General features: G+C 41.3%; 1 protein-coding gene across 2 annotated transcripts in view; it reads left to right on the top strand.

Moving 5' to 3' along the window:
* Window positions 1-27,126, top strand: part of LOC124717131 (pre-piRNA 3'-exonuclease trimmer-like) — a 205,339-nt gene that overhangs the window by 8,613 nt on the left and 169,600 nt on the right. For both annotated transcript variants that reach the window (XM_047243883.1, XM_047243874.1), the window contains exon 2: window positions 3,144-3,378. In XM_047243883.1, coding sequence (XP_047099839.1) covers window positions 3,144-3,378 — 235 coding nt within the window. The remainder of the gene's footprint in view (window positions 1-3,143; window positions 3,379-27,126) is intronic.

The raw sequence follows: 27,126 nt of genomic DNA, 5'->3' as shown, positions 1-27,126 counted from the left end.
ATGATCCACGGGCAACATATGAGTGGTCAAGTAAGTGGTCCTGACAGTCGGGATACCAGTTACTTTGGAATAAGGCTTGGCATCTCGGACATATTCGAGTCGTGGTCACTTTTGTGCTCAGACGGCAAAGACTGCCAAATCCACCGGTTAGTCCATCAACCGTTAGGGGTAAAACTCAATGGGACCTGGGGCAAGTAAGGCTAGCAACCTGCTTCCCTGGTACTTTAAAATATGATGCTGGCAACAATCAGAGCAAAATGCCTCGGACCTTTGGAGGTGACGGAGTCCCACCTCTAATTGACAAACCAGGGACTCCTAAGATACGACTCGACAAACGAATGGTAACGAGATGGGGAGCTATTAATATCAGTGGGGGCTACTCTGGGAAGAAGGTAGAGCTGGCAGAGGCTGCAAGTAAGATGGGGTAGGACGTTTTAGCTGTTAGTGACATTCAGGTAAGGGGTGAGAAAGAAGAGGAAGTGGGAGAATACAAGGTCTACCTGTCAGGAGTCAAAGCAGGAATAGCACAATGGGGTGTAGGGCTTTACATCAGGAAAGAAATGGAACCCAGCGTAGTTGCAATTGGGTATGTAAACGAAACGACTGATGTGGATAGATTTGACAGTGTCTAGCAATAAAATTAGGATTGTGTCAGTATATTCGCATTGTGAAGGGACAGATCAAGATAAGATGGATAGTTTTTATGACACACTCAGTGATGTAGTTGTTAGAGTAAAGGACAAGGACAGTGTTCTGCTCATGGGTGATTTTAATGCCAGGATTGGAAATCAAACAGAAGGGTATGAAAAGGTTATGGGTAAATTTGGAGAGGATATGGAGGCCAACAGGAATGGGAAACAACTCAGGGGTGTCTGTGCCAGTATGGGCTTAGTAATCACAAACCCCTTTTTTAAACATAAGAACATTCACCGTTACACTTGGGAAGGCAAGGGAACCAGATCTGTCATTGACTGTATAATAGTAGATCAGGAATTCAGGAAGGCTGTGAGGGACACACGTGTATTCAGGGGATTCTTTGATGACACTGATCACTATTTAATCTGCAGTGAAATTGGTATCGTGAGGCCGAAAGTGCAGGAGGTCAGGTCCATATGTAGGAGGATAAGAGTGGAGAAACTTCAGGATAAGGAATCAGGCACAAATACATAACAGTGATATCAGAAATGTACCAGTTAGTTGAATGTAGTCAATTACAGTCGTTGGAAAAGGAATGGACAAGGTACAGGGACACAGTACTAGAAGTAGCTAAAGAATGCCTTGGAACAGTAGTGTGTAAAGGTAGGATGAAGCAAACAGCTTGGTGGAATGACACAGTCAAGGCAGCCTGTAAAAGGAAAAAGAAGGCATATCAAAAATGGCTACATACTAGAACTCAGGTAGACAGAGAAAGTTATGTTGAAGAAAGAAACAAAGCCAAACAGATAATTGCAGCATCCAAGAAGAAATCTTGGGAAGATTTTGGAAACAGGTTGGAGACTGTGGCTCAGGCTATTGGAAAACCATTCTGGAGTGTAATTAACAGTGTTTGAAAGGGAGGTAAGAAGGAATGACAAGTATTTTGGAAAGGTCAGGAAAACTGCTGGTGAATCCTGTTGATGCCTTGGGCAGATGGAGGGAATATTTTGAAGAGGTGCTCAGTGTAGATGAAAATACGATCAGTAATGTTTCAGATTTCGATGTACAATGGGATAGGAATGATGATGGAAATAGGATCACATTTGAGGAAGTGGAGAAAATGGTCAATAGATTGCAGTGCAATAAAGTGGCTGGGGTGGATGAAATTAAGTCGGAAGTCATCAAATACAGTGGGATGTCAGGTCTTAAATGGGTACAACGGATAATTGAAATGGCATGGGAGTCAGGACAGGTTCCATCAGACTGGACGAAAGCAGTAATCACACCTGTCTTTAAACATGGCAGGGTGAGGTTAAGATATGGGAACACAAAATAAGCAGTCTTGCATATACGGATGAGTTAGTTGTGATGGCAGATTCAATTGAAAGTTTGCAAAGTAATATTTCAGAGCTAGATCAGAAATGTAAGGACTATGGTATGAAGATTAGAATCTCTACAACGAAAGTAATGTCAGTGGGAAAGAGATATAAACGGATTGAGTGCCAAATTGGAGGAACAAAGTTAAAACAGGTGGATGGTTTCAAGTACTTAGGATGCATATTCTCACAGGATGGCAACATAGTGAAAGAACTGGAAGCGAGGTGTAGCAAAGCTAATGCAGTGAGTGCTCAGCTACGATCTACTCTCTTCTGCAAGAAGGAAGTCAGTGCCGAGACTAAGTTATCGTGCACCGTTCAATCTTTCAACCAACTTTGTTGTATGGGAGCGAAAGCTGGGTGGATTCAGGTTACCTTATCAATAAAGTTGAGGTTGCGGATATGAAAGTAGTTAGGATGATTGCAGATACTAGTAGGTGGAAACAATGGCAGGAGGGTGTCCACAATGAGAAATCAAAAGAAAAACTGGGGAATGAACTCTATAGATGTAGCAGTCAGGGTGAACAGGCTTAGATGGTGGGGTCATGTTACACACATGGGAGAAGCAAGGTTACCCAAGAGACTCATGGGTTCAGCAGTGGAGTGTAGGAGGAGTCGGGGTAGATTTTGAAGTAATAGGCTTAACATCAGAAGAGGCACCAATGTTAGCACTGAATAGGGGATCATGGAGGAATTTTATTAGGGGGCTATGCGCCAGACTGAACGCTGAAAGGCATAATCAGTCTTAGATGATAATGATGATACGTCTATGTAAATATGCATATTATCATGGAAGATATGATTTAGATTTTCCAGCACCCCATTTAACTGAATCATTGCAAATAGAGGCATCACATCAAAACTGATAGTTGTAGTTATACCACTACCACGTAGTTGGAATGTGAAACTTGTCTATTGTAGCAGGTTTCATTATTTATACTGAAGTTCCCATTGTCCATGATTCTCCAATATCTGTCTGAATTTTGTTTACTAAATATTCTATACTAAATTCAATCATTAGTACATTTAACTTGCAGTATGCTCGCAAGAGTGCTTTTTGAACAACATCAACACATTTAAATTACAACATCATTAGTAAAGTACTTAAACAAATTCAATTTTTTGTTACAGTCTGTTTGACACAGGAAGACAGAGATATGAAAAATTAAGAAGAAATCTTGAAAAAGTAATTATTATACAGATTGGTTTGTCTGTATTTTCATATGTTCGAGATGAAAATAAATATGTTGCGAATATATACAGAATACCTGTTTATCCCTGCAGTTTTGGTTCAATAGATAGTGTTTACCTCACACAGGCATCATCTGTCCATTTCCTGTGTGAGTATGACTTCGACTTCAATAAGGTAAGTACATCCATGTCTTGTGGCTGCATAAACATACTTTAGAGAAAAATTGAAAGCGTGTAACTTCAGCTTTGTTAATAATAATAATATTATCTATCTGTAGTGCATATTTCATTGCTTTCCTTCTGCTGTTGTGTTCATGTAGTATAAACTGATTTTGCATATCGAAACATTATAAACTAATATAAAATCCAAACTGACACTGAATAAAGCGGAGGTGATTCTGTTTTAAAAAGTATGTCCACATTATTGTGAAAATAAGTTGTTTTGACTTGGAATGAGACAGTTCTATTCAAATTGAAGCATTTTAGGGACAGCAAAATGAGACTAGTGGGAAAATAAAATTGAAGATAATTGTACCAATTTCACCCTCCAGATATATACAATCCCTGTATCAGTTGCCTATATTTTCCTTCGTCTTATCATCTTTATCAAACCCATATACGCCTCAGTGATTCAGGCTCTAAAACTCCCAACAGCTCTCCCTGTTAACTATTAAGTAAAAGGAACTTAACAGTGAAAGGGCACTTTTGCGTCAAAATAAGCTATGTAGGGTTTAGAAACTAGGAAGGAATAGCTTGCTTCCTTAAGGTCATCAACAGATAGCGTAGTGGCACTCCTTTTTATTGAAACTGTGTTGGTTTTCAGAACAGATGTTCGGTATGAACCAAATTGTATGGGAACTTATCTCTGGATACCTTCAGGAGGTATGGTGAGACCCTACTATATTATAGATGTTGATGTCAAAATGTGGGATGAAGAGCTAGCTTGTGCAGTCTGACAGAAGGTGGGAATATTGTGAAGAATATAATAAATAATACACTGAAATGCTAATGCAGAAAATGTATATATATAAAAAAAACAAAGATGCTGTAACTTAGCAAACGAAAGCGTTAGTATGTTGATAGAGACAAAAAATACATAAACACACACACAAATTTCAAGCTTTCACAACCCACGGTTGCTCCATCAGGAAAGAGGAAAGGAGAGCGAAAGATGAAAGGATATGGGTTTTAAGGGAGAGATTAAGGAGTCATTCCAATCCCGGGAGCGGTAAGACCTACCTTAGGGGGAAAAAAGGACAGGTATACACTGGCACACACACACACACACATCCATCCGCACATATACAGACACAGACAGACATATGTAAAGACAAAGAGGTTGGGCAGAGATGTCAGTCGAGGCTGAAGTACAGAGGCAAAGATGTTGTTGAATGACAAGTGATGTGCGAGGGGTGGCAACTTGAAATTAGCGGAGGTTGAGGCCTGGTGGGTAACGGGAAGAGAGGATATATTGAAGGGCAAGTTCCGATCTCCGGAGTTCTGATAGGTTGGTGTCAGTGGGAAGTATCCAGATAACCCGTCCGGTGTAACACTGTGCCAAGATGTGCTGGCTGAGCACCATGGCATGTTTAGCCACAGGGTGATCCTCATTACCAACAAACACTGTCTGCCTGTGTCCGTTCATGCGAATGGACAGTTCGTTGCTGGTCATTCCCACATAGAAGGCTTCACAGTGTAGGCAGGTCAGTTGGTAAATCACGTGGGAGCTTTCACACGTGGCTCTGCCTTTGATCGTGTACACCTTCCGGGTTGCAGGTCTGGAGTAGGTGGTGGTGGGAGGGTGTATGGGACAGGTTTTACACCGGGGTTGGTTACAAGGGTAGGAGCCAGAGGATAGGGAAGGTGATTTGGGGATTTCGTAGGGATGAACCAAGAGGTTACGAAGGTTAGGTGGACGGCGGAAAGACACTCTTGGTGGAGTGGGGAGGATTTCATGAAGGATGGATCTCATTTCAGGGCAGGATTTGAGGAAGTCATATTCCTGCTGGAGAGCCACATTCAGAGTCTGATCCAGTCCCGGAAAGTATCTTGTCACAAGTGGGGCACTTTTGTGGTTCTTCTGTGGGAGGTTCTGGGTTTGAGGGGATGAGGAAGTGGCTCTGGTTATTTGCTTCTGTACCAGGTCGGGAGGGTAGTTGCGGGATGCAAAAGCTGTTTTCAGGTTGTTGGTGTAATGGTTCAGGGATTCAGGACTGGAGCAGATTCATTTGCCACGAAGACCAAAGCTGTAGGGAAGGGACTGTTTGATATGGAATGGGTGGCAGCTGTCATAATGGGGGTACTGTTGCTTGTTGGTGGGTTTGATGTGGACGGATGTGTGAAGCTGGCCATTGGACAGATGGAGGTCAACATCGAGGAAAGTGGCATGGGATTTGGAGTAGGACTGGGTGAATCTGATGAAACCAAAGGAGTTGAGATTGGAGAGGAAATACTGGAGTTCTTCTTCACTGTGAGTCCAGATCATGAAGATGTCATCAATAAATCTGTACCAAACTTTGGGTTGGCAGGCTTGGGCAACCAAGAAAGCTTCCTCTAAGCGACCCATAAATAGGTTGGCATACGAGGGGGCCATCCTGGTACCCATGGCTGTTCCCTTTAATTGTTGGTATGCCTGGCCTTCAAAAGTGAAGAAGTTGTGGGTTAGGATAAAGCTGGCTAAGGTAATGAGGAAAGAGGTTTTAGGGAGGGTGGCTGGTGATTGGCGTGAAAGGAAGTGCTCGATCACAGCAAGGCCCTGGATGTGCGGGATATTTGTGTATAAGGAAGTGGCAACCTCAAGAAACTATCCAATATCCTGGTTTCCCGCCTCCGGAAAGGCAACTCACTCACTCTCCACAACCTTTCCAAGAAACATCAACCTCCTCTCATTGCACACAGACCCAGTCTCTCCCATCTACTCAGTCTCCCACTTCCAGCTCCACTCACCCCAAAACCTCAAAATTCTAATCAACACAGTCTGGAACCACAACACTCCAATTCAGTAGTTAACCTTTCCTCCAAACCTCTCTCCCAATCCGAAACCTCTGTCCTATCCAAAGGCCTCACCTTCAGCCCTACTCCCAGATTCAACCAAACAGCCCTTGCCGAAGATTTACTGTCCTACACTCGTACTCTCTGCTGGAAATAGCACTTTGCCACGAAGAAAAATAATCCTAATCCTACACCTAATGATCCAACTCACCAAGACACTATCCAAATTGAACCCTGCCTGGAACAGTTCCATCTTCCATCACAGCGGGACCCACTTCCTCTTCCTCAAAATCACCCTCTCCAAACCTTCCAGGAATTTCTCACTTCCAGCCTTGCCTCTCAATCCTTCTTGAAAAACCTTAATCCTACTCCCAACATCACCATAGCTGAAGCCCAGGCTATCCGTGATCTGAAGGCTGACTTATCCATCGTCATTCTCCTGGCTGACAAGGGTTCCACGACCGTGGTACTTGATCGTCGGGAGTATGTGGCTGAGGGACTGCATCAGCTTTCAGACAACACTACATACAAAGTTTGCCAAGGTAATCCCATTCCTGATGTCCAGGCGGAGCTTCAAGGAATCCTCAGAACCTTAGGCCCCCTACAAAACCTTTCACCTGACTCCATCAACCTCCTGACCCCACTGACACCTTTTACCCCTACCTTCTACCTACTCCCTAAAGTTCACAAACCCAATCATCCCGGCCGCCCCATTGTAGCTGGTTACCAAGCCCCCACAGAACGTATCTCTGCCTACGTAGACCAACACCTTCAACCCATTACATGCAGTCTTCCATCCTTCATCAAAGACACCAACCACTTTCTCCAATGCCTGGAACCCTTACCCAATCTGTTACCCGTGGAAACCATCCTCTTAACCATTGATGCTACTTCCTTATACACAAATATCCCGCACGTCCAGGGCATTGCTGCGATGGAGCACTTCCTTTCACGGCGATCACGTGCCACCCTACCTAAAAACTCTTTCCTCATTACCTTAGCCATCTTTATCCTAACCCACAACTACTTCACTTTTGAAGGCCAGACATTCCAACAATTAAAGGGAACAGCCATGGGTACCAGGATGGCCCCCTCGTATGCCAACCTATTTATGGGTCGCTTAGAGGAAGCCTTCTTGGTTACCCAAGCCTGCCAACCCAATGTTTGGACTCGCAGTGAAGAACAACTCCAGAATTTTGTGTTTGTTAGTGTCTCTATCTACATACCAACGCTTTCGTTTGGTAAGTTACATCATCTTTGTGTTTAGCTATATTTTTCCCACGTGGAATGTTTCCCTAAGATGATGTGACTTACCAAACGAAAGCGCTGGCAGGTCGATAGACACACAAACACACACACAAAATTCAAGCTTTCGCAACAAACTGTTGCCTCATCAGGAAAGAGGGAAGGAGAGGGAAAGACGAAAGGATGTGGGTTTTAAGGGAGAGGGTAAGGAGTCATTCCAATCCCGGGAGCGGAAAGACTTACCTTAGGGGGGAAAAAAGGACGGGTATACACTCGCACACACAAACATATCCATTCACACATATACAGACACAAGCAGACATATTTAAAGACCAATATGTCTGCTTGTGTCTGTATATGTGTGGATGGATATGTGTGTGTGTGCGCGAGTGTATACCCGTCCTTTTTTCCCCCTAAGGTAAGTCTTTCTGCTCCCGGGATTGGAATGACTCCTTACCCTCTCCCTTAAAACCCACATCCTTTCGTTTTTCCCTCTCCTTCTCTCTTTCCTGATGAGGCAACAGTTTGTTACGAAAGCTTGAATTTTGTGTTTATGTTTGTGTTTGTTTGTGTGTCTATCGACTTGCCAGCGCTTTCGTTTGGTAAGTCACATCATCTTTGTTTTTAGATATATTTTTCCCACGTGGAATGTTTCCCTCTATCCATTAGAGTTCACCTGTTTGTTTCCAACGTAGTAAGTCTGTAATATGTGTAACCTACCTGTTGCTGTATTTTGACAATTCTTAATTGAAATTGGATACAGGTAAGTGGTAGTTAACAGAGAATGTGCTTTGTATAAAACCTGGACGTGTTGCTTAAAACAGAAACATGCCTCTTTTCTTTACAAATGTTGGTCATCAGTTTTTTAATTAAGTGAAAATGTTTCTTTGAATGGATGACAGTTCATACCATTGTTTTCTTTACTGAGTTCTTTTGTAGCACAATTCCTAACAATGGTTGGGCCCAGCTGTACTAATATTAGCAGCTAAATTTAGTTCCACTTCCATACTGAAGTTTGCCATTGCTGCATTGCTTTTCGAAATTAATCTGTCACATGGTAGCCTTGACAATTGTTGATATAATATTTAGCCCACTAACTGATGCTACTGAGTGAGATTGATGATATTGATGTTCCACTGGTTTATGTGTAATTATATGCACCCTGCATGAATAAACTAATAAATCGTGCACTGTTGCCCTGTGATTCAACAGAAAAATTCAAATTTTATCGACATCTGTGAACTGGTAATATTTTTTGTTGTGATCGACTGTGTATGACAGTTCCATGTGAAACCTGAACAATGACTGGTCTTGCCTCGCATGAAGATATATGAATGCTGGTACTTGGGCATCATTGAACAAAACAGCAAGACAGCATCTCCTGCCAGCAAAGATGCACTCAATTTGGAATATTCAGGGGAACCAGTGAAGCGTAGGGGATATGACTGTCTATATGTCATGTTGCTATTCTGTAGCAGTACACCCTTACAGATTTTTTGCACTTCAGAACTACGGGCAAACCCTTTGTCTATATGTCATGTTGCTATTCTGTAGCAGTACACCCTTACAGATTTTTTGCACTTCAGAACTACGGGCAAACCCTTGTTGTGTATAATCATAAAGCTGTGTGAGTAAAATACAGGTTGTCAGATCATCAATATGAAAGAACATTAACATGTTAAGAGTGTCAATTGTTAAGGTAAACACTCAGTAGGACTCAGTAGCAGTAGGACATGCTCAGTATTTGTTGCTGATAGGAAAATTCAAGAGCAGAATATCTTAAGGAAAACTCTTTCTGGTGAAGTAAAAGAAGCATTTAATGTAGAGCAACCATAGAGGTTTGCTACTTGTGCAGCAGCTATTAAAAAATTCTAATTCTAATGAAGCAACCCACAAATACTCCACCGAGAGTGGGGCAAATACACACAACTGTTGTTGAACCTGCCAGGGGAAAGACTGTTATATCTTTAACTCCTACCAAAATAATGAGTGCAACAGTTAGTTTGATACTGTTGATACAATTAAAAATATTCACAGAAAGTGCAGAACAGATAGTGGAGAAACCATTAATGGTTCTTGTAAAAGAAATTTTCTCGGGTAGGGGGATGCCAGCTGTGCCCCTCAAAGAAGGAAAAGGGTGTAATTAGATGAAAACCCAAAAAAAATGAGCACTAAGTCATAAGACCGCCGACACTTATGCTGTCTTAAGTTCACAGTGTTGATACACTTAAAAATATGGGCCTAAAATTCGTTTGTAGGAACTAACCATTACAAAATCCAAAAATATGTAATAGTTATGTCACTTTGACAGAAAGGTGGGCTGAGAAAAAAAAGAGAGTACCTCACCATTGTTGTTCCCATACCCAAATTTTGAGTGTCAAGGGGCACGGAGTTCATGTGGAGTAACAGAGCCTACTGGCACAGGTGAGGCCAATTTGCATATTTTTCCAGGAGACTTCTGTCAGAGGTAGCAATGCTCCCAGACTAGGGATTATAGCTTTTCATGAAAGGATGACCTTTTGGGGTGAGGGCTATGGGCGATGTAACTGTGTTTGTCAATGCCAAATACCACTGACATCTTTTGCTTAATATCAGACAAGGCTACCACTGCTGTTGTGCCCATATTGTATTAATGCTCCCTAATGAAGGATATACCGTGAGCCTCTCCATAATCTCACCAGATAGCTTCCTCAACCTTTTCTTCTTCATGGAAACTTCGCGCAATACAGTGTGCTCTGGGGTTCTGCCACCACACGCTCTTCATGTAGTGCGGTTGATGGTCTGACACAGGCAGAACTACGCCTTTTTAATATGGGCTTTCTTATATACTGCTATGCAGTTGTTCTGTGCAGCTAGTATCTCAGTTTACCCTTGCAAATATTGCTCAGTGGGGCGGATTGATGATTTGCTCTCCAGTGACCACTTCCCAGTCGCAATCCATTAAGCATATAGAAAATGTGCCAACATAGATGTTCAGAAAATCTAACAGGGCACTTTGTAGTCAACTGCCTGTGTTGGAGCATTGTATACATCAACATCTACAGCGATACTCCGCAATTCACCGTATGGCACATGGCGGAGGACACTGCCACTATTAGTCATTTCCTGTCTTGTTCCACTCACAAATAAGACTGAGGGAAAAAATGACTGTTTATATGCCTATGTGTGACCCTTAATTTCTTGTACGTTATCTTCATGTCCTTTCATGCAAAGTATGTTGGGAGCAACAGAATCATAGTGCAGTCAGTTTCAAATGCCTGTTCTTTAAATTTTCTCAATAGTGTTCCTTGAAAAGAACGGCTCTTCTCCCTGGGAATTCCCATTTGAGTTCTCGAAGCACCTCTCTAACACTTGCATATTGTTTGAACCTATCACTAACAGATATGGCAGCTCATCTCTGAATTGCTTCAATGTCTTCCTTTAATCTGACCTTGTATGGTTCCTAAACACTCACAAAAGCTTTACTCAAGAATAGGTCGCATTAGTGTCCTACATGCAGTCTCCTTCGCAGATGAACCACACTTTCATAGAACCGTCCCAATAAACCGAAGTCGATCATTCGCCTTTCCTACCACAATCCTGACCGGCTCGTTCCATTTCATATCGCTTTGCACCGTTACATCCAGATATGTAAACGATGTGACTGTCGAGCAATACACCACTAATACTGTATTTGAAGGTTAAGGGTTTGCGTTTCCTTCACATCTGCATTAACATACATTTAGATCTCGCTTCCATTCATCACTCCAACTAGAAATTTTGTCTGTCATCTTGTATCCTCCTGCAGTCACCCAACTTCGACACCTTACTATACGCCACAGCATCATCAGCAAACAACCACAGATTGCTGTCCACCAAATCATTGATGTGTATAGTGAATGGTAGTGGTCCTATCATACTTCTGTGGGGGACTCCTAATGGTACTCTTGTCTCTGATTAACACACACCATTGAGGAGAAAATTCTGGGTTCTGTAAATTAAGAAGTCTTCGAGCCTCTCACATATCTGTGAACCTCTTCCATATGTTTGTACCTTCTTTAACATCCCACAGTTGCACACCGTGTCAAACGCTTTCTAGAAGTCTAGAAATATCGAATGTGCCTATTGACATTCATCAATAGTTTGCAATGTATAAAGTGAGAAAAGTGCAAGTTGAGTTTCATACGAGTGATGCTTTCTGAAACGTGGACATAAACTTCATTATGCCAAGAACATTATTATATTCAGACTGAGAGTATGTTCAAGGATTCTGCAGCAAACCAGTATTAGGGATATTGCTGTGTAATGTTGCGGGTCCATTCTTTTGCCCTCATACACAGGAATCACCTGCACTTTTTTCCAGTCTTTTGCGACTTTGTGCTGGTTGAGAGATTCGCGATAAATGATAGCTAAATAAGGAGCCAGTGTCGTAGAATACTCATTGAAAAGTCAATTTGGGATTCCATCCAGACCTGATTAGTTCTTTGCTTTCAACTCCTTCAGTAGTGTCTCTGCACAAGGGATGCTTATTACTAAGTTGTCCATATAGGAGTTCGTTTGATGGTCAAACGATGATATGTTTGTATGATTCTCCTTTGTGAATGATTACTGGAATATGAAATTTAAAATTTCAGCTTTTGTTTTGCTAACTTCAATTGCCACACCAGACTGGTCGACCAGTGACTGGATGGAAGCCTTAGACCCACTCAGCGACTTTACATAGTATTTGCATTTTCTTGGGTTCTCTGCCAGATCTTTTACTTAGGTATGACAGTGGTAGTAGTTGTATGTTTCGCGCTTAGGTCTTTTCACAGATGCGTGAATACTAACATTTGTTTATTGTCATTTGCGTATTCTTGTTTGAACTGAGATTGCAATAGCCTCTGCTTCCTCAGCATTTTCCGATTCTCGTTATTAAACTATGGTGGATCTTTCCCATCCTTAACCCACGTACTAGGCACATAATTCTCCAGACCACGATTTACAATCTGCTTAAATTTTGCCAGTAATTCCTCTACATCCATCTTACTGGAACTAAGTGATGCCAATTCACTGTCTAAGTGAGATGCTAACAACCCTTGGAAGCCATAGACCCACTCAGCTATTTTACATAGGATCCAGATTTTCTCCAGTTCCCTGCCAGATCTTTTGCTAAGGTATTATGGTGGTAGTAGTTGTATGCTTTGCTCATAGATCTTTTCACAGACACATGAATACTAATCTTTGCCACCATTTGTGTGTCCTCTTTTGAACCTAGGGTGCAACAGCCTCTGCTTCCTCAGCATTTTCCGAATCTTGTTATTAAACCCTTGTGGGTCTTTTCCATCCTTAATCCACTTACTAGGCACATAATTCTCCAGACCACGATTTACAGTGTGCTTAAACGTTGCCAGTAATTCCTCTACGTCCATCTTACTGGAACTAAGTGATGCCAATTCATTGTCTTAGTGAGACACTAACAGCACTTATCTGCTTTTTCTAACAGAAATACACTCCTAGCCATCTTAACTGATATATTAACTTTTGTAATCATAGTTGCTGTAATGATATCATGATCACTAATCCCTGTTTCTATACTGACATTGTCAATAAAGTCAGGCCTTTTCGTAGCTTCAAGTTCTAAGGTATTTCCATTGCGTGTGGGCTGCCGGAATAGCTGCTCAAGACAGTTTTAGAAAACATGTTCAAAAGTATTTTGCAAGACTGTCTGTCTGTACCACCTGCAATGAATCCATAGACATCCCAGTCTGTACTCGATTGGTTAAAATTGCCTTCAACTAGTAATGGGTGATCTGGGTATTTACATGCTACTGACCATAGATATTCTTTGAATGACTCTAGAACTGCCACAACAGAATCAGGTGGCTGGTAAAAACATCCAACAATTAGCTTGGTTTCACTAGATCTATTATATGCGAACTCGCACTCAACATCAACCTCATTAGAGACAATATTTTTGTCAAGTACAGTGAACACTTACCCTTCTATGGCCTCTAATCTGTCCTTCTGATATATGTTCCATGGTTAGCTAAATATCTCAGAGCCTGCTCTTGATCCCGAGAATAATTTGACAGTGAGACTGTTTCTAGATGGCTGTAAATTCGGGAACTTTGTAATGAATACTTCAACAATTCATTGATAAAATTTTGACAGTCGAAGTGTCTTTATTGCGAAAGCCGTCTGATTTCCCTCGTTGCGTATCAACTGCCGAGTGTTCATCAGAGTACTTCAAACTACTGCGTAGCCTAAAAGACCCTCATGTTCACTCTACAAATACTCTGCTACCAGAGTAGGTGCTTCCTTTTTGTAGTGCATCCCTGACCTATCAAGGGGAGTCCTACAAATCCGTAACTGATACCGCAGGTCTAGAAATACGCAGTGACGACCATCACAGAGTCGACGAATCCTTTGGTTGAGACCCTCCAGGAAAGGATGAAACAAATTGAAACTGTTATCCAAGAAGCCACTGATGTTTCCATTTCAAAGCATTCAGACTGTGTATTATGATTGCCTGTTCCACTAATGGAGCAGTGAGTGTCACTTGCCAACCAGGATAAGTGTTGTGGCTCTGTGCAAGTTCAGGTGTAACTTTGTGTTCTTTCAGTTACCAAGGGTCATTGCTGCTCAGGTATTAAGGAGATCACAAAGAGAATAGAATGTAAGTTGTTGAAAACTATTAGTTATTGTACAGTGTCCCTTATGGGAGTTCATGGCTTTTTTTTGTGTGAATGTCATGATGATCACAGGCCCCAGATAACTTCAGCATTTCTTTCTTTATGTGCTGCAATTACTTCTATCCTATTACTTGTTTCCAATTTCTGAGACTTCTTCGAACTGCCACGACTTCTTTCTCAGAGTCTGATTTTGGTTGTCCCTTTTCCTTTTTTCTGCCTATATTTAATTTCCTCCTGTTCAGCAAACTATAATGTTGTCAAGTTTAATTCTATACTTACTCTGCACCTCACTGTTCATGCAGGGAAGGCTACCCAATGTTCCACCAGTTTACTACTATCCTCTTAAACATTTCCAGGAGGATGGGATGCATAATACTGTATGCCCAAAACACAATGCAGTAGGCAACTTATCATTGGGGGGGATATTCAATTATGTGCATGCTGGTAGGTCCTTGACAACACATGTTACTTATATCTAGGTCATTGGGATTTCACTCAATGACTTGCATGTTGGCCAGCCATTCCTACGTTGATGTGCCCATGAGGAGCCGCGAGTTGGGGTGGGTCATACCATGACGACAAACAATGCCATGGACCAAAAAAAAAGGGGGGGGGGGACAGAGAGAAACATTTTTATTTTGGACTTTAAAAAAAGGATCACTCACTATCAGACAAATAAAATAAAAGAAATGGTATAACAATGAAAAGTGAAGCTTTAAGTATATATGCAGTATAAACACACTGGTTCTCCATGCTGCCTCTGAACTACAAACAGATGATCAAATGATAGGTTTAGTTACTCCTTGCAGTCTTCTGATTATGCATTATAGTTAATTGCTTATTTTGTCTTGCACAAATAAATTGTATTTATGCACAACATTTGGTGGTCCTGAGTTTTCAAATCGTGCCAGAATGATCATATGACATGCCAGAAAAATTAAATTGCATGCTGGAATCATAAAACGCATCTCACATAGGTTTTCGTGTCAACTGCACCATGCAGAATCCCTCGTGAACAATTGCATTGCATAATCAACACCTACCTTGCTTAACTTGGAGAATCCTGCAAGCAGCAACTTAACAGCAGCAAGTGGGATCCTTAGTCCAGTTGTTGTGTAATCCCTGCCCTTCTGGTTAGATAATCCAGTATTGAGAGTTGCCCAGCTTGAGAACCAATTTGTTTTGGCCCACATCGCCTTGGATGAAACTAAATATAATTATGTGGCAGTTGCACATAATGAGCAAATGAATGTGAAAGTGCAAGACCTAGCTTCACCAACAAGCACTGAAAAATACATTTCAACTAAGCATGCACTTGTAAAGCACTTACCACAGTCATGAGCTAAGGATCTTGGAAAATTGCTCTGCACTGAAGAATTCGATTACTGCAAAACATGCCAGCTATTTCATTATCTTTGCTCACTCACAAGCACGGCAATTAATGACGATATTTTGTGGAATATATGGCTGTAATGGTAGCCTGCCAATTACAACACTTCTTACATTGGCAAGAAATTGGGCACCTATTTGTGATAGAGCGATCATAAATGTGAGGTGGTTGAGGGTGCAAATTGGTCACATCTCATGATTTTTCTGAATTCCACTAATCTTGCATCTTCAGAGGTTGCAGTGAGAGCATCTGGTTGTGGTCTCGTACAGAAGTGGCGGGTGTGGTGCTGCAGTGGCGATATTTGGTGGAAATCCTTAACTACGTGGCTTGCAGCAAAGAGCACACACTTTTTGGTAAGGGACACCATTTAATGATCCATGTCATTTTTCACATTACAGTTCACTCTACACTTAATACATTGCACAATTAATTATCAATACAATTTTGCAATCGTGGGCAGATAACACTTTAATATGTGTGGTACACTTGTCTAAAAGAACAGACAGCATACATATAATAGTGATATACACTGACACGAAGTCCATGAATGGCTGCTAATGGTCTCCAAGTAGTGGAAAATAACCGTTTCCCATCAATGATCAGTTCATTCAGATATAGGACATAGTACACCTATGTAAAACTCCATTATGGAGCTGCGACCAGCTTGCACATTGCTTTGGTGACAGAACTTGGGTCCATGGCTTCATGGGTTCATCTGACCAGGCCATGGTGTTCCAGTTGTGCAGGGTTCAACCGATATGGTCACGAGCCCAAGAGATGCACTGAAGGCAATGTCGTGCTGTTAGCAATGCCACTTGTATCGCCAATCTGCTGTCGTAGCCCATTAACATCAGATTTATCTGCACTGTCCTAACGGATATGTTCGTCGTATGTCCCACATTGATTGCTGCAGTTATGTGACATGGTGTTGCTTGTCTGTTAGCATTGACAGCACTATGCAAACGCTGCTGCATTGAAAGGTAATGCCTGAAATTTGGTTTTCTCGACGCCCTCTTGACACTGGATCTCAGAATATTGAATTCCCAAACGATTTCCAGAATGGAATGTCACATGCATCCCACTCCAACCATCATTCTGCATTCGGTCTGTTAATTCTTGTGGTCGGAAACCTTATCCCATGAATTACCTGAATATTATACCTAGTGTGTGTGATACTACTACCATCTGCATATTGCCATCCCATGATTTTTGTCACCTCAGTGTATGCCTCTTGACAGCATTTCATGATATCTTCAGTGTGGATGCATCCTAGGTGTGACCTCTTGTGGGCATGAAGCTAAATGCTGCGAGCAGTGAGGATGGTGAATAGGGGGATGTTACAGAAGTAGTGTTTGACAAGTAGGGAATTTGGGTTGGACGGGAAACACGCTCAGATAGCTGAAATGGTTAAGATGACCACTTGTGTAAAGCAGGAATTTTCGGTTCAAATTTTGGTCTGGCCAAATTTTCACTTGTCGCTATTGAATTATTTCAATGCCCTCATGTGGCTGCCTTCAGTATTTCTTTTTCATCAACTGTAATTACTTCCAGCGCAAATATGCACTAGAGACTGGCCCATGACTACAGAACCATAAGCAAATGTTTTTAATGATATTGTTTTAACAGTTGATGAAAGCCACTACTGACATGACTGTTCACTTTGGCTCCCACTCCCAGACTGCTTTAATAATGCAGTAGTTAACATAACTGGCAGGAGCTGCCACTGATATGGGGTGTTCGAAAAGTCTCTCTGCGGTGCCGTATGATTGTTAGCCGCGTGTGCCATATGATTTTTCACCTGCCTGGGTTACTTCCCTTCAAGTGGACTCTCCCAACATTCCACTGTTTCATTTATCTCAGCCAGCGTCAGTAGTATCGTTGGTGCGTGTTGTTACGTGTTTACGTGAACGTTTAAGATTAGGCCCTTTGTTCGTTTGTTTCATTTCTGTCAGTGTTAAAGTGCTAACCATTGAAGAACGTGTGTTTTTAGTCAAACAAGTGTTAAAAGCTGGCGTTAAATACATAGTTTCAGTTCGTCAAACATTTAATTCAGTTTTCCCGGAGACAACACTCCCACATCGCGATACTGTGCAAGATTTGATTAACAAGTTTCAAAGTACGGGTTCAGTTACAGACGCACCGGGAAGTGGTCGTCCTAGCGTTTTGTCTGAGGATAAACTACTCGATATTTCCGATAAAATGTCCATGAGTCCGAACAAGTCAGTAAGAAAACTCGCCCAGGAAATCGATCTTAGTGTCGGAACAGCCCACCCAGCTGTAAGGAAAAAATTAGCACTTTTCCCATACAAAATGACAGCCGTGCAAGAACAAAAATACTGATCATGGCAAGAAACTGCATTTTTGTCAGTGGTTCAAAACTTTCTTTCATCAAAATGGAAGGGATATTCTTAATGAACCGTTTTTCACTTATGAGGCGTGGTTTCATTTATCCGGGCACATGAACTTGCAAAATTCTTGTATGTGGAGTACTGCAAATCCATTGTGTACTCATGAGGAACCACTTCATTCTGTGAAAATAGGAATTTTAACTGTAGTTTCTAGATGTCGGATTGTGGGTCCCATATTTTTCAATGAAACAATAAGCGCACAACGATACTGCAATGAGTTTCATTTAAGTATATCCACTGCGGCATATGGCATGTGAGGCTAACAATCATGCGGCACTGTGGAGAGACTTTTTGAACACCTCATATGTCTGTTTACTGTGGCCACCAAACTCTTACCAGCCCTGACCTTTGAATATCTGCTGACACAAGGGAGCCTCTTGGATCAGGTGTTTCAACCAATCCCAGTCACAGAAATTTTTATATTATTGTATATTTCGGGATGTAGCTCAACCAGTCTCAAGGCCATGTCAGCCAGGTGCCATGCCGTAATCTCCATGGCATTCCAACGCCATACCACCGGTCTGTGCAGATGGTAAGCTTTGCGTCTATTGCACAATGTTATGAAGTCATAGATAACAGTTATCTAACATAATTGTTATAGGATGCACAGAAAATACTCAGTTTGGGCTGGTGACCTCAACAATCTCACTTAAACGGCTGACCAAATGGTCAACATATATCCGTTGTTGGGTGTTCCAACCATCTCCACAGAACAGAGACATCTGTCAGAGCCCTGTAATCACAAGTAACTGAACAGTCGAAGCAAGTTGCAGCCCTACAAATATGGTATGCTGCAGCTGCGTCATGACGGCAATGCTCATGCAGCAGAAGCAGGCGTTTGCTCACCGGAGAGAGTATCTGTTAGTTTCACATAAAATTCAGAGTTGCAACTCGCCAGTCTAGGGCAAGCAACAGTGACTCATTTCAAACTGGATAGCTGCTGACTGTTTGTAATGGAGCACTCTACCAAGCTACAATTTTTCGTGGCACAGGTGCTGATCTCTCAGTTTAGCCTCCTCCTTGTCATCCGTGACGGAATACTTATGGAAATTGCCAGTGTACTGTAACTGGGTTTTCCATCAAGGCCTATAGCTACATCAGCTCATATCTAAACTTCAACCTTTGATGTAAATTCGTATGGAGTCGTGTTTGCGACTTGCTGTTGGAGCTCATTTTTTATTGTTTTACAGCCTCCTCCAACATATTTACAATTTGTGCTTGCTTGAGCCTGCAGCACAGTTGTTTAGTCATGGACGCCTACATGATGCCAGCCATACCGGCATAAAAGTGATTGCAGATGATTTGTCATACAATCACCTACTTCTTCAGTTCCCTGAAGTCACCTGTCCATTGCCTACTGCAGTATCGGTTAGACAATAAATGGTGTATCACATTGTCACCTTGCCTGATCACACTTGGCCTTGTCATCTGCATCCAGAAAAACTGTTGACGGCAAAGCAAGTGTTCTCTTTCCTGTTAGGCCGGTATTACACTATCAGATTTCTTTGTCAAAGATTTGATCAAAGATGTGATCCAATATTCCGTCCAATATATATGACAAAGATCTTTGACGTAGCACTACAAGGAGTATTACACTGTCATCAAATTTTTTGTCAAAGTTCAAGATGGCTGACAACAACTTCTTATTAACCGCAGCAGTTCTACGTACTTCAATTGCATTGTGTGCACATGCGGAAAAGAAGTGGGGGGAAAAAATGGAACCATACATACGTGGTTGACAGTCTTAAAAGTCCTGGGATTACAACTTGATAATAAATTCAGTTGGGAGGAGCACACCACAGAACTGCAGAAAGGCCTTAACAAATCTGTATTTGCAGTTCGAGTGTTAGCAGACATAGGCAACATAAAAATGAAAAAGCTTGCATACTTTCATTCCATAATGTCATATGGGATAATATTTTGGGGTAAATCTTGAAGTCAAACAAAAGTTTTCAAGGCCCAAAAGCGTGTAATACGTATTATTTGTGGAGTAAATTCACGGACCACCTGCAGAAACCTCTTCAAAGAACTGGGTATACTAACTACTGCCTCTCAGTATATTTACTTCTTAATGAAATTTGTCGTAAATAATATATCTCTTTTTCCAACAAACAACTCAGTTCATACATACAATACCAGGAACAAAAATGATCTGCACAAGGTCTTAAAAGCACTTACTTTAGTTCAAAAAGGGGTCCACTACTCAGGAACACTCATCTTCAATAATTTGCCAGGAAACATAAAAAATTTAGTTAGAAATAAAGATCAGTTTAAAAGGAGCCTGAAAGACTTACTACTGGCCAACTCCTTCTACTCCATTGGCGAAATTTTTAATAGAAACAAATGATGTATTGTATTTATTCATACTATTAGTATTGTTATTTCAGCTTAAAAAAATCGACATGTTCCACATCCACGAGGATCTCCTCAGCACAGATCTATGGAACGAAAAACTAATCTAATCTGGGTGAAGCCGTGGGTTTTACGACGACACGATAAAAGCATTCAATAATACTTGTTACGTGAGCTTACAGTGGTAGACGTCAAGTCGTACATCAATTACTTAAGAATGGATGAGCATACATTTCTGTATATGCTCAATGAAGTGTATCCTCATATCACAAAGCACAATATTCACTTAAGAACTGCTACATCTTCAGAAGACAGGCTCACTATAACACTCCGATTCCTTGCTACAGGAGAGGGTTATGTTAGGTTAGGTTAGGTTGGGTTAGGTCAGGTCAGGTCAGGTTAGGTCTCCAATCTTCTTAATCTATTTTTGTATTCAGGGTGCCTCACGCTGTAAAGCGCCTCATCAGCTTCAGACATCTCTATTAATTTTGTAGTTGTCGGCACACACCAATTGTATTTACCGGCAATGGTTATAAAAACACTACAGACGACAGAACGCTGCAGCGATGCTAGCGCTCCATGTGGTAACATGTCACATTGCAGTGAACAGAAGACAAGCGGTTTCTTTGATCAAATATACTGCGAGGCCCTAGATTTGATCAAATATTGGACGACATTTGACAAAGTTCCTATTACACTATCAAATATCTTTGACAAAGATATTGGACAAAGAAATTTGATAGTGTAATACCGGGCCTTAGCACAAGGTATTTGTCGTCCTTCAAATAATAGCTGGGCCTCTTTGCTCCTTGTACCTATGAAGACTGATGGCTGACACAGTGTATGGCACCTATTGTCGACTTAACTCCAGAATGATATTTGATTATTATCCCATGCCAGATATTGAGGACTTTGGTATGCATATTCATGGTAATGTTTTGCCCAGACGTTCCAGTGCTTCATGGTTGAACTAACTAGAATTCTGACAATATTATGAAAAGTATAGTATGCTGCACACCATATAGTGAAGAGGTTGAGTCACAGACAGGAATAACAAAGACTGCTAAACAACTAAGCTTTCAACCAAAAGGCCTTCGTGTACATTGATGGCCTAATATAACGTCATGCAGCAAGGCAGAGCATCTAGTACACCTACAGCAAATGTTCTCTAGGTCACAAGGACATGACTGAGTTAGCGAGTACAGTGTATAGCACACTGTACTCGCTTTCAGGAGGACATTGGTTCAAGACCCGTCCCGATTTAGGTTTTCTGTTAATTCTTAAAAATCTCCCCAGGCATGGTCGGATGGTTCCTTTGAAGGGACATAGCTGATTTCCTTCCCCTGCTTGAAGCATTTCAAGCTTGTGACCCATCTCTAATGATCTCGCTGTTGACATGACGTTGAACTCTTACTACTCCTTCCTTCTTCCTTCGTTTACAGAACCATGATCTAGTGATTGATCTGCAGTAGTGTGTCTTTGGAGCAATGGATTAAGATTCTTAGGGTACCTTATCAGTGCACAAGGAAGTCTGCCACCTCAAGACAGAGTGGAAGCTATTTCTCAGTTTCCCCATCTCACTATAATACAAGAATTGCACAATTTCTTAGGTTTGAAAACTTCCATTGACATTTTGTGCACAATTGTGCATTTTTAGCAGTGCTTCTGAATGAAATGCTAAAAGCTTCTTCTAAGCCTGGAGATACACTAGAGTAGACTAATGAAAAGACAGCATCCTTGGCCAGAATGAAAGCTGCTATTGCATATGCTGTATTGTTAGCTGGTCCTCTTCGTGATGCACCTCTTGCGGTCATGGTAGCTACATTGTCAACTGAAATGATAGTTGTGTTACAACATGTTACAATAATTTTGTGTAACACGACTGGCAAGCTCTAGCTTTCTTCAGTAAAAACTTATCGCCTTCACAAGGAAATTTATCAATGGAAAATTGCAACCTCTATATGTCATATGCCTCAAGCATAAAGCTTAGACACGTGCTTGAAAGTAAACATTTTATACTTCTCACAGACCATAAGCCACTTGTGTTTGCATTGTCAGAATCCAGATAAGGCATCGCCACCTCAATTGTGGCATTTGAACTTCAGTGCCCAATTTATTACTGATGTTCGACACGTTGATGGTGAGTTGATTAGACCAGCAGATGCGCTATCTCACATTGACGCCATCACCAATTGGAACACACCTTTCAGCTCTCTGCCAGGACCTCGCCTATCCTCCTTGGAATGTACTCCCAGTGTTTTCTTGCACACTCTCCCTTGGTTGGTACACAGACCATGAATTATAATCGTTCTGTTTTAAAGACATCAGGTATCGATCACCTACATGACCTTTCAGCATATGTTCCTTTTAGTTTTTCAGGAGTATTGGGGTGCTACAGTCTTTCCCACTGATGCCTCTAAAACCATACATAGGACTGGTTATGCTTTTACACCTCCCACTGGTCAGAAACGCCATTTATTGCTGGGAGTCCTTGTGCTTGTATGGCAGAGCCGATGGCAATTAAGAACCCTCCATTTTATGAAACGGGGGCTCCCTTGATCTCTTATTAATATGTATTGACTCAGTGAGCAGTCTCCAGGCCATTGACCAATGTTACTTTTGTCACCCTGTGATATCTGCTGTTCATGACATTCTCTCTGAACTTAAATCATACTGCCTGTTCGGTTGTCTATCTCTTGGTCCCAAGTCATGTTGGTATTTCAGGGAATGAACTGGCCAACCCATTGGCTAGAAATGTTACTACTTGCCCTACATTTGCTTTGATAATCGCCATGTGCGGATTTGTGGGTGCAACTACGACCTCTTCTCACTTGTAGGTGAAAGAAGATATGTGGGCTACTGCTCCCCCCCCCCCCCCCCCCCCCCCAAATAAACTGTGCACTATCAAGGAGATGACTGCTGCACTCTTTCTTCCATTCCTCCCAGAAGGAATTCACCATTGTATGTCGCCCCTGCATTGGTCATACCTAACTGACTCATAGTTTTATTTTATGTAATGACCCATCCCCACTTTGTGGTTATGAAGCCTAACTGACAGTTGTTCATATCCTGGTGGAATGCCCCCTCCTTCTGGCTTTCTGTGCTAAACATGGTGTTATGAATTCTTTGCCTCTCGTGACAGTGGATAACTCATGGACAGTTGAACGGGTTCTCAGTTTTTTTTTGTGACTGTATTTTTTATTCTGAGATATAAATTTCCAAACTACCTTCGGGGTGGAGATGTGGTGTTCGGGATTCGGGGCATCTCCTGCCACGTGCTATGTCATGGGGACTCTTGACCTTACCTTCTTCGCCTGCTGCCCCTGTCATCCTTGTTTTCCTCTGTTTTAATTACTTTTAGGTGGTTTGCCTCCTTTTCTGCTGCACCACTTTCTGTTTTACGTGTACCATTCTGTTGATCAGTGGGTGCTATCCTACTCTTTCACACTTTTCCTATGAAGGCTTGAAGGCTTGGATGTGGGGGGGGGGGTGGAGGGGGGGCGGAGGGACTGCCCCCTTCATATGCAGAGCCCATCTGTGGCCTTAACTTTTGCTCTCATCTTGTTTTATTATTTATGCTATGACTGATGTCTGTTACATTTTTAGCCTTATCCCTTGTCGTTTTCTGGATTGCTTGACTGTGAGGCATTCTTTAGTCAATAGTTGTCTTCGCTTTTAATTGGATTAGTAGGGGTCGGATGCAGGTGTGGTTTCTCTCACCATGGTTGAGCGCTAGGAGACTAGTTGACTGCTCTAACCTATGTACAGATTCAATTCATGTACTTCTCTGTAAATCATTTTTTCAGCTTTGGCATTAGTGTTGCCTTTAGTGCCTCGCTTGGCGTTCATGTGTGTGTGAGTGTGCTTGCTTGTGTGAATATGTGTGTATTTTCTTTTCTTTTCTTTTCTAAAGCATGATTTGGCTGAAACAGTCTTTCTGTTGTGCCTGTTTGCAAACCAGCAAGCCTTCTTTACGATGTGTAGCAGCTGTTCTTTACATAATATTGTTGCTATTCCAATGTGGACTTTACATTATTTGTTTTATTTTCTATGCGCTCAGGAATTTAAAGTAATGTAGTTATGATAGAAATTGACTAATAGATACTGAAGTCTGTCACTTCAAATCACAAGGAATTTCGAAATGTAGCCCAGGGACTTAAATTCCTGTCAAAATTAGTAGTAGATATATTACTAATAAATATTTCCCAAAAGACATGTCCTGAAACATATAACTCCAACAAAAGTATGCTTAAGTTGATAGTAATTAGTATTTACATGACCATAGCATCATCAGGTGTTCTCTTCAGTCATAATTGGGTATCGTCAAATGCTGGTTTAGTAGCTTGTATGAAAATTGAAAATTAAAGTAAAATGACTACTTCAGTATTAAATTAGAACCAACTTTGTAAGTGATGGCTGAAAAAGGAATGAATACTATTGTATTGTATATCAAAGGTGGAATAGATGTTGTCACTAATTGTTTTAGCTCTTATAGTGCCTTGACGGTAACATGCCTTTGGAGCATATTGTAGTAAAAAGTGCATTTTGGGAGTTTTAAAATCTTTGTTGAAATCTTTTACAACAGTGAGATAGTGTTATCATATATGGCAGTATCTGTGTATTCCACAGGAACATTTCTGGCCTGAGCAGCCAGAGGTAGCAGCCATTTGTGCGTAAGGTGTCTTTGCTAGTGTGAATGTGTGTGTGTTTTCTTTTCTTTTCTTTTCTGAAGAAGAATTTGGCTGAAAGCTCAGTGTGTGACAGTCTTTTCATTGTGCCTGTCTGCAAGATGTCATCTTTTCTGTGAGTAGCAATCTATTCTTTTCATAATATTGTTGATGTTACAATCTGGACTTCCCATTGTTTGTTTTATTTTCTTGCTGAGAAATTCATCATCTCCCCAGATACCATGATTGGTGCCATCTAAGCAATACATGTATCCATTTGATTAAATAATCCAGAACATTCACGATACCATTCTCCACCTAAAAAGATTCTATTGCAATGGGTACCAGGACACTTGGGAATTCAACTGAGAAATTAGTTGTCAAATGGAGCAGAAAAGGAAACATTTACTGAGAATTCTGTACTCTGGTGTGTTGTTTCCCTACAGGCTGTTACCATGATGTTGAAATAAACAGTCGGTAAGAAGAAAATTATATGGATGTGACAGACAATTAGCTACAGCAGCAAGTCAAAACCACTGCTCCCTGTTGATATACCTCCTGATCACAATGAGATTCTCCTCATTCATCAACTGATACAACACGGTCCATTTACTGTTTGCTTTCTGCTCTTGTGAGACTTACTGTGATTCTTGAGTACAAATTTTAGCACATCACATTTTTACAAATTGTGTTTTGTATTCAGATGAAGGTAAATATAATTTACATGAAATCTGCCAACAATTTTAATGGGTGATGAAGTAAATGTTAGAAGACTAAAAATTTTTTAATCTAACAAAGAGATAGAGGGGCTGGCCAGTACTTACCTCAGCTCAGTACAGCCGATAGATACACAAAAAACAGAACCGAAAATTTACGTTCCTAGCTTTCGGAACAAATGTTCCTTCATCAGGGAGGAGAGAGGGGAAAGAAAGGGAAGAAGGGAAAGTAGATTCAGTTACTCACAACCCAGGTTATGAAGCAACAGGGAAAGGAAAATAGGGAGGGTAGCACGGATCCTTGTTACCCTCCCTATTTTCCTTTCCCTGTTGCTTCATAACCTGGGTTGTGAGTAACTGAATCTACTTTCCCTTTCTTTCCCCTCTCTCCTCCCTGATGAAGGAACATTTGTTCCGAAAGCTAGGAACGTATATTTTCGGCTGTACTGAGCTGAGGTAAGTACTGGCCAGCCCCTCTAGCTCTTTGTTAGTATTTGTTTCACATCTTTATATGATATTTTCCATTAATCATTTAAAATTTTTAATCTGTCTGATTCACTTATGAAGTTATTAGATAGTGGATTTTAATGGGCCATCAGGTCAGGTTGTATAACTTATTGAGTTACTCTGCAAGTCATCAATTTGCTACCCTGATATTTTACTCTAGCCAGTACAGTTAACGATGTTTGTACATACAGAGGAGCTTATGTAAAATCAGCTTGTAAGAAAATGCTCGGTTTGTGGGTGCAACAGTGAAGTTTTGTGAACTTTAAAATTTTCCTGGTGACATCAAAGAAAATTCGAGCTTGAAGGCGGTTGTTGTCAACTACACTTCACAATATTTTGACTGAACACCTGTCAGTCATTCTTAAGTGAGCTGTCAAAGACATCCTCCATTCCTCAAAACATAGTGGTGCAAGTATTCTACACGTGTTTGAAGTTCATGGTGACAGATGGACCCTACTGCCTGGTGGCAGCTTCCGTGCTGATGTAACTGCAAAACTCAGCTGTTCTCACAGATGCTGTTTGCTGTGGTCACTGGCGTACTCTGTCATTGTCAGTTAGAGTAAATCATGGTGATGATCAGGTTCCAAGCATTATCCAGCTGTTAGCCACTATCATTGTTAATCAGATTTTACATCATGCATATTTCCACAGATTCTTTAATCATGACGTCCCAAAAAGTTGTTACTCTGCCCAAAACTATTGTTCTAACATTCTCCACTGAATGTCTGGTGAAGATAGCAATGTTTGGCAATAGCAGACTTGCTTTGTTGCAAAAGCTGAGTGCAACGCTTATGTTCAGTGCAGTATTCTTTGACAGTGCGTGTGGTACGCCCTATATAAGCCATGCCACACTTCCAAGTATTTTGTAAATTCTAGCTTTCCACTATAACAAATTGCTCTTCACCGATCCCAGCTGGTGTCTGCAATCTTCGATGGGGGTCAGAAAACCACTTTCACGAGAAAACTTCTCAGGTTTCTAGCTATTTTAAATGAA

This window comes from Schistocerca piceifrons, chromosome 1 (assembly GCF_021461385.2).
Source record: "Schistocerca piceifrons isolate TAMUIC-IGC-003096 chromosome 1, iqSchPice1.1, whole genome shotgun sequence".
NCBI lineage: Eukaryota > Metazoa > Arthropoda > Insecta > Orthoptera > Acrididae > Schistocerca > Schistocerca piceifrons.
The sequence above is the reverse complement of the archived record's forward strand: the minus strand, read 5'-3'. Positions and strand labels throughout refer to the sequence as shown.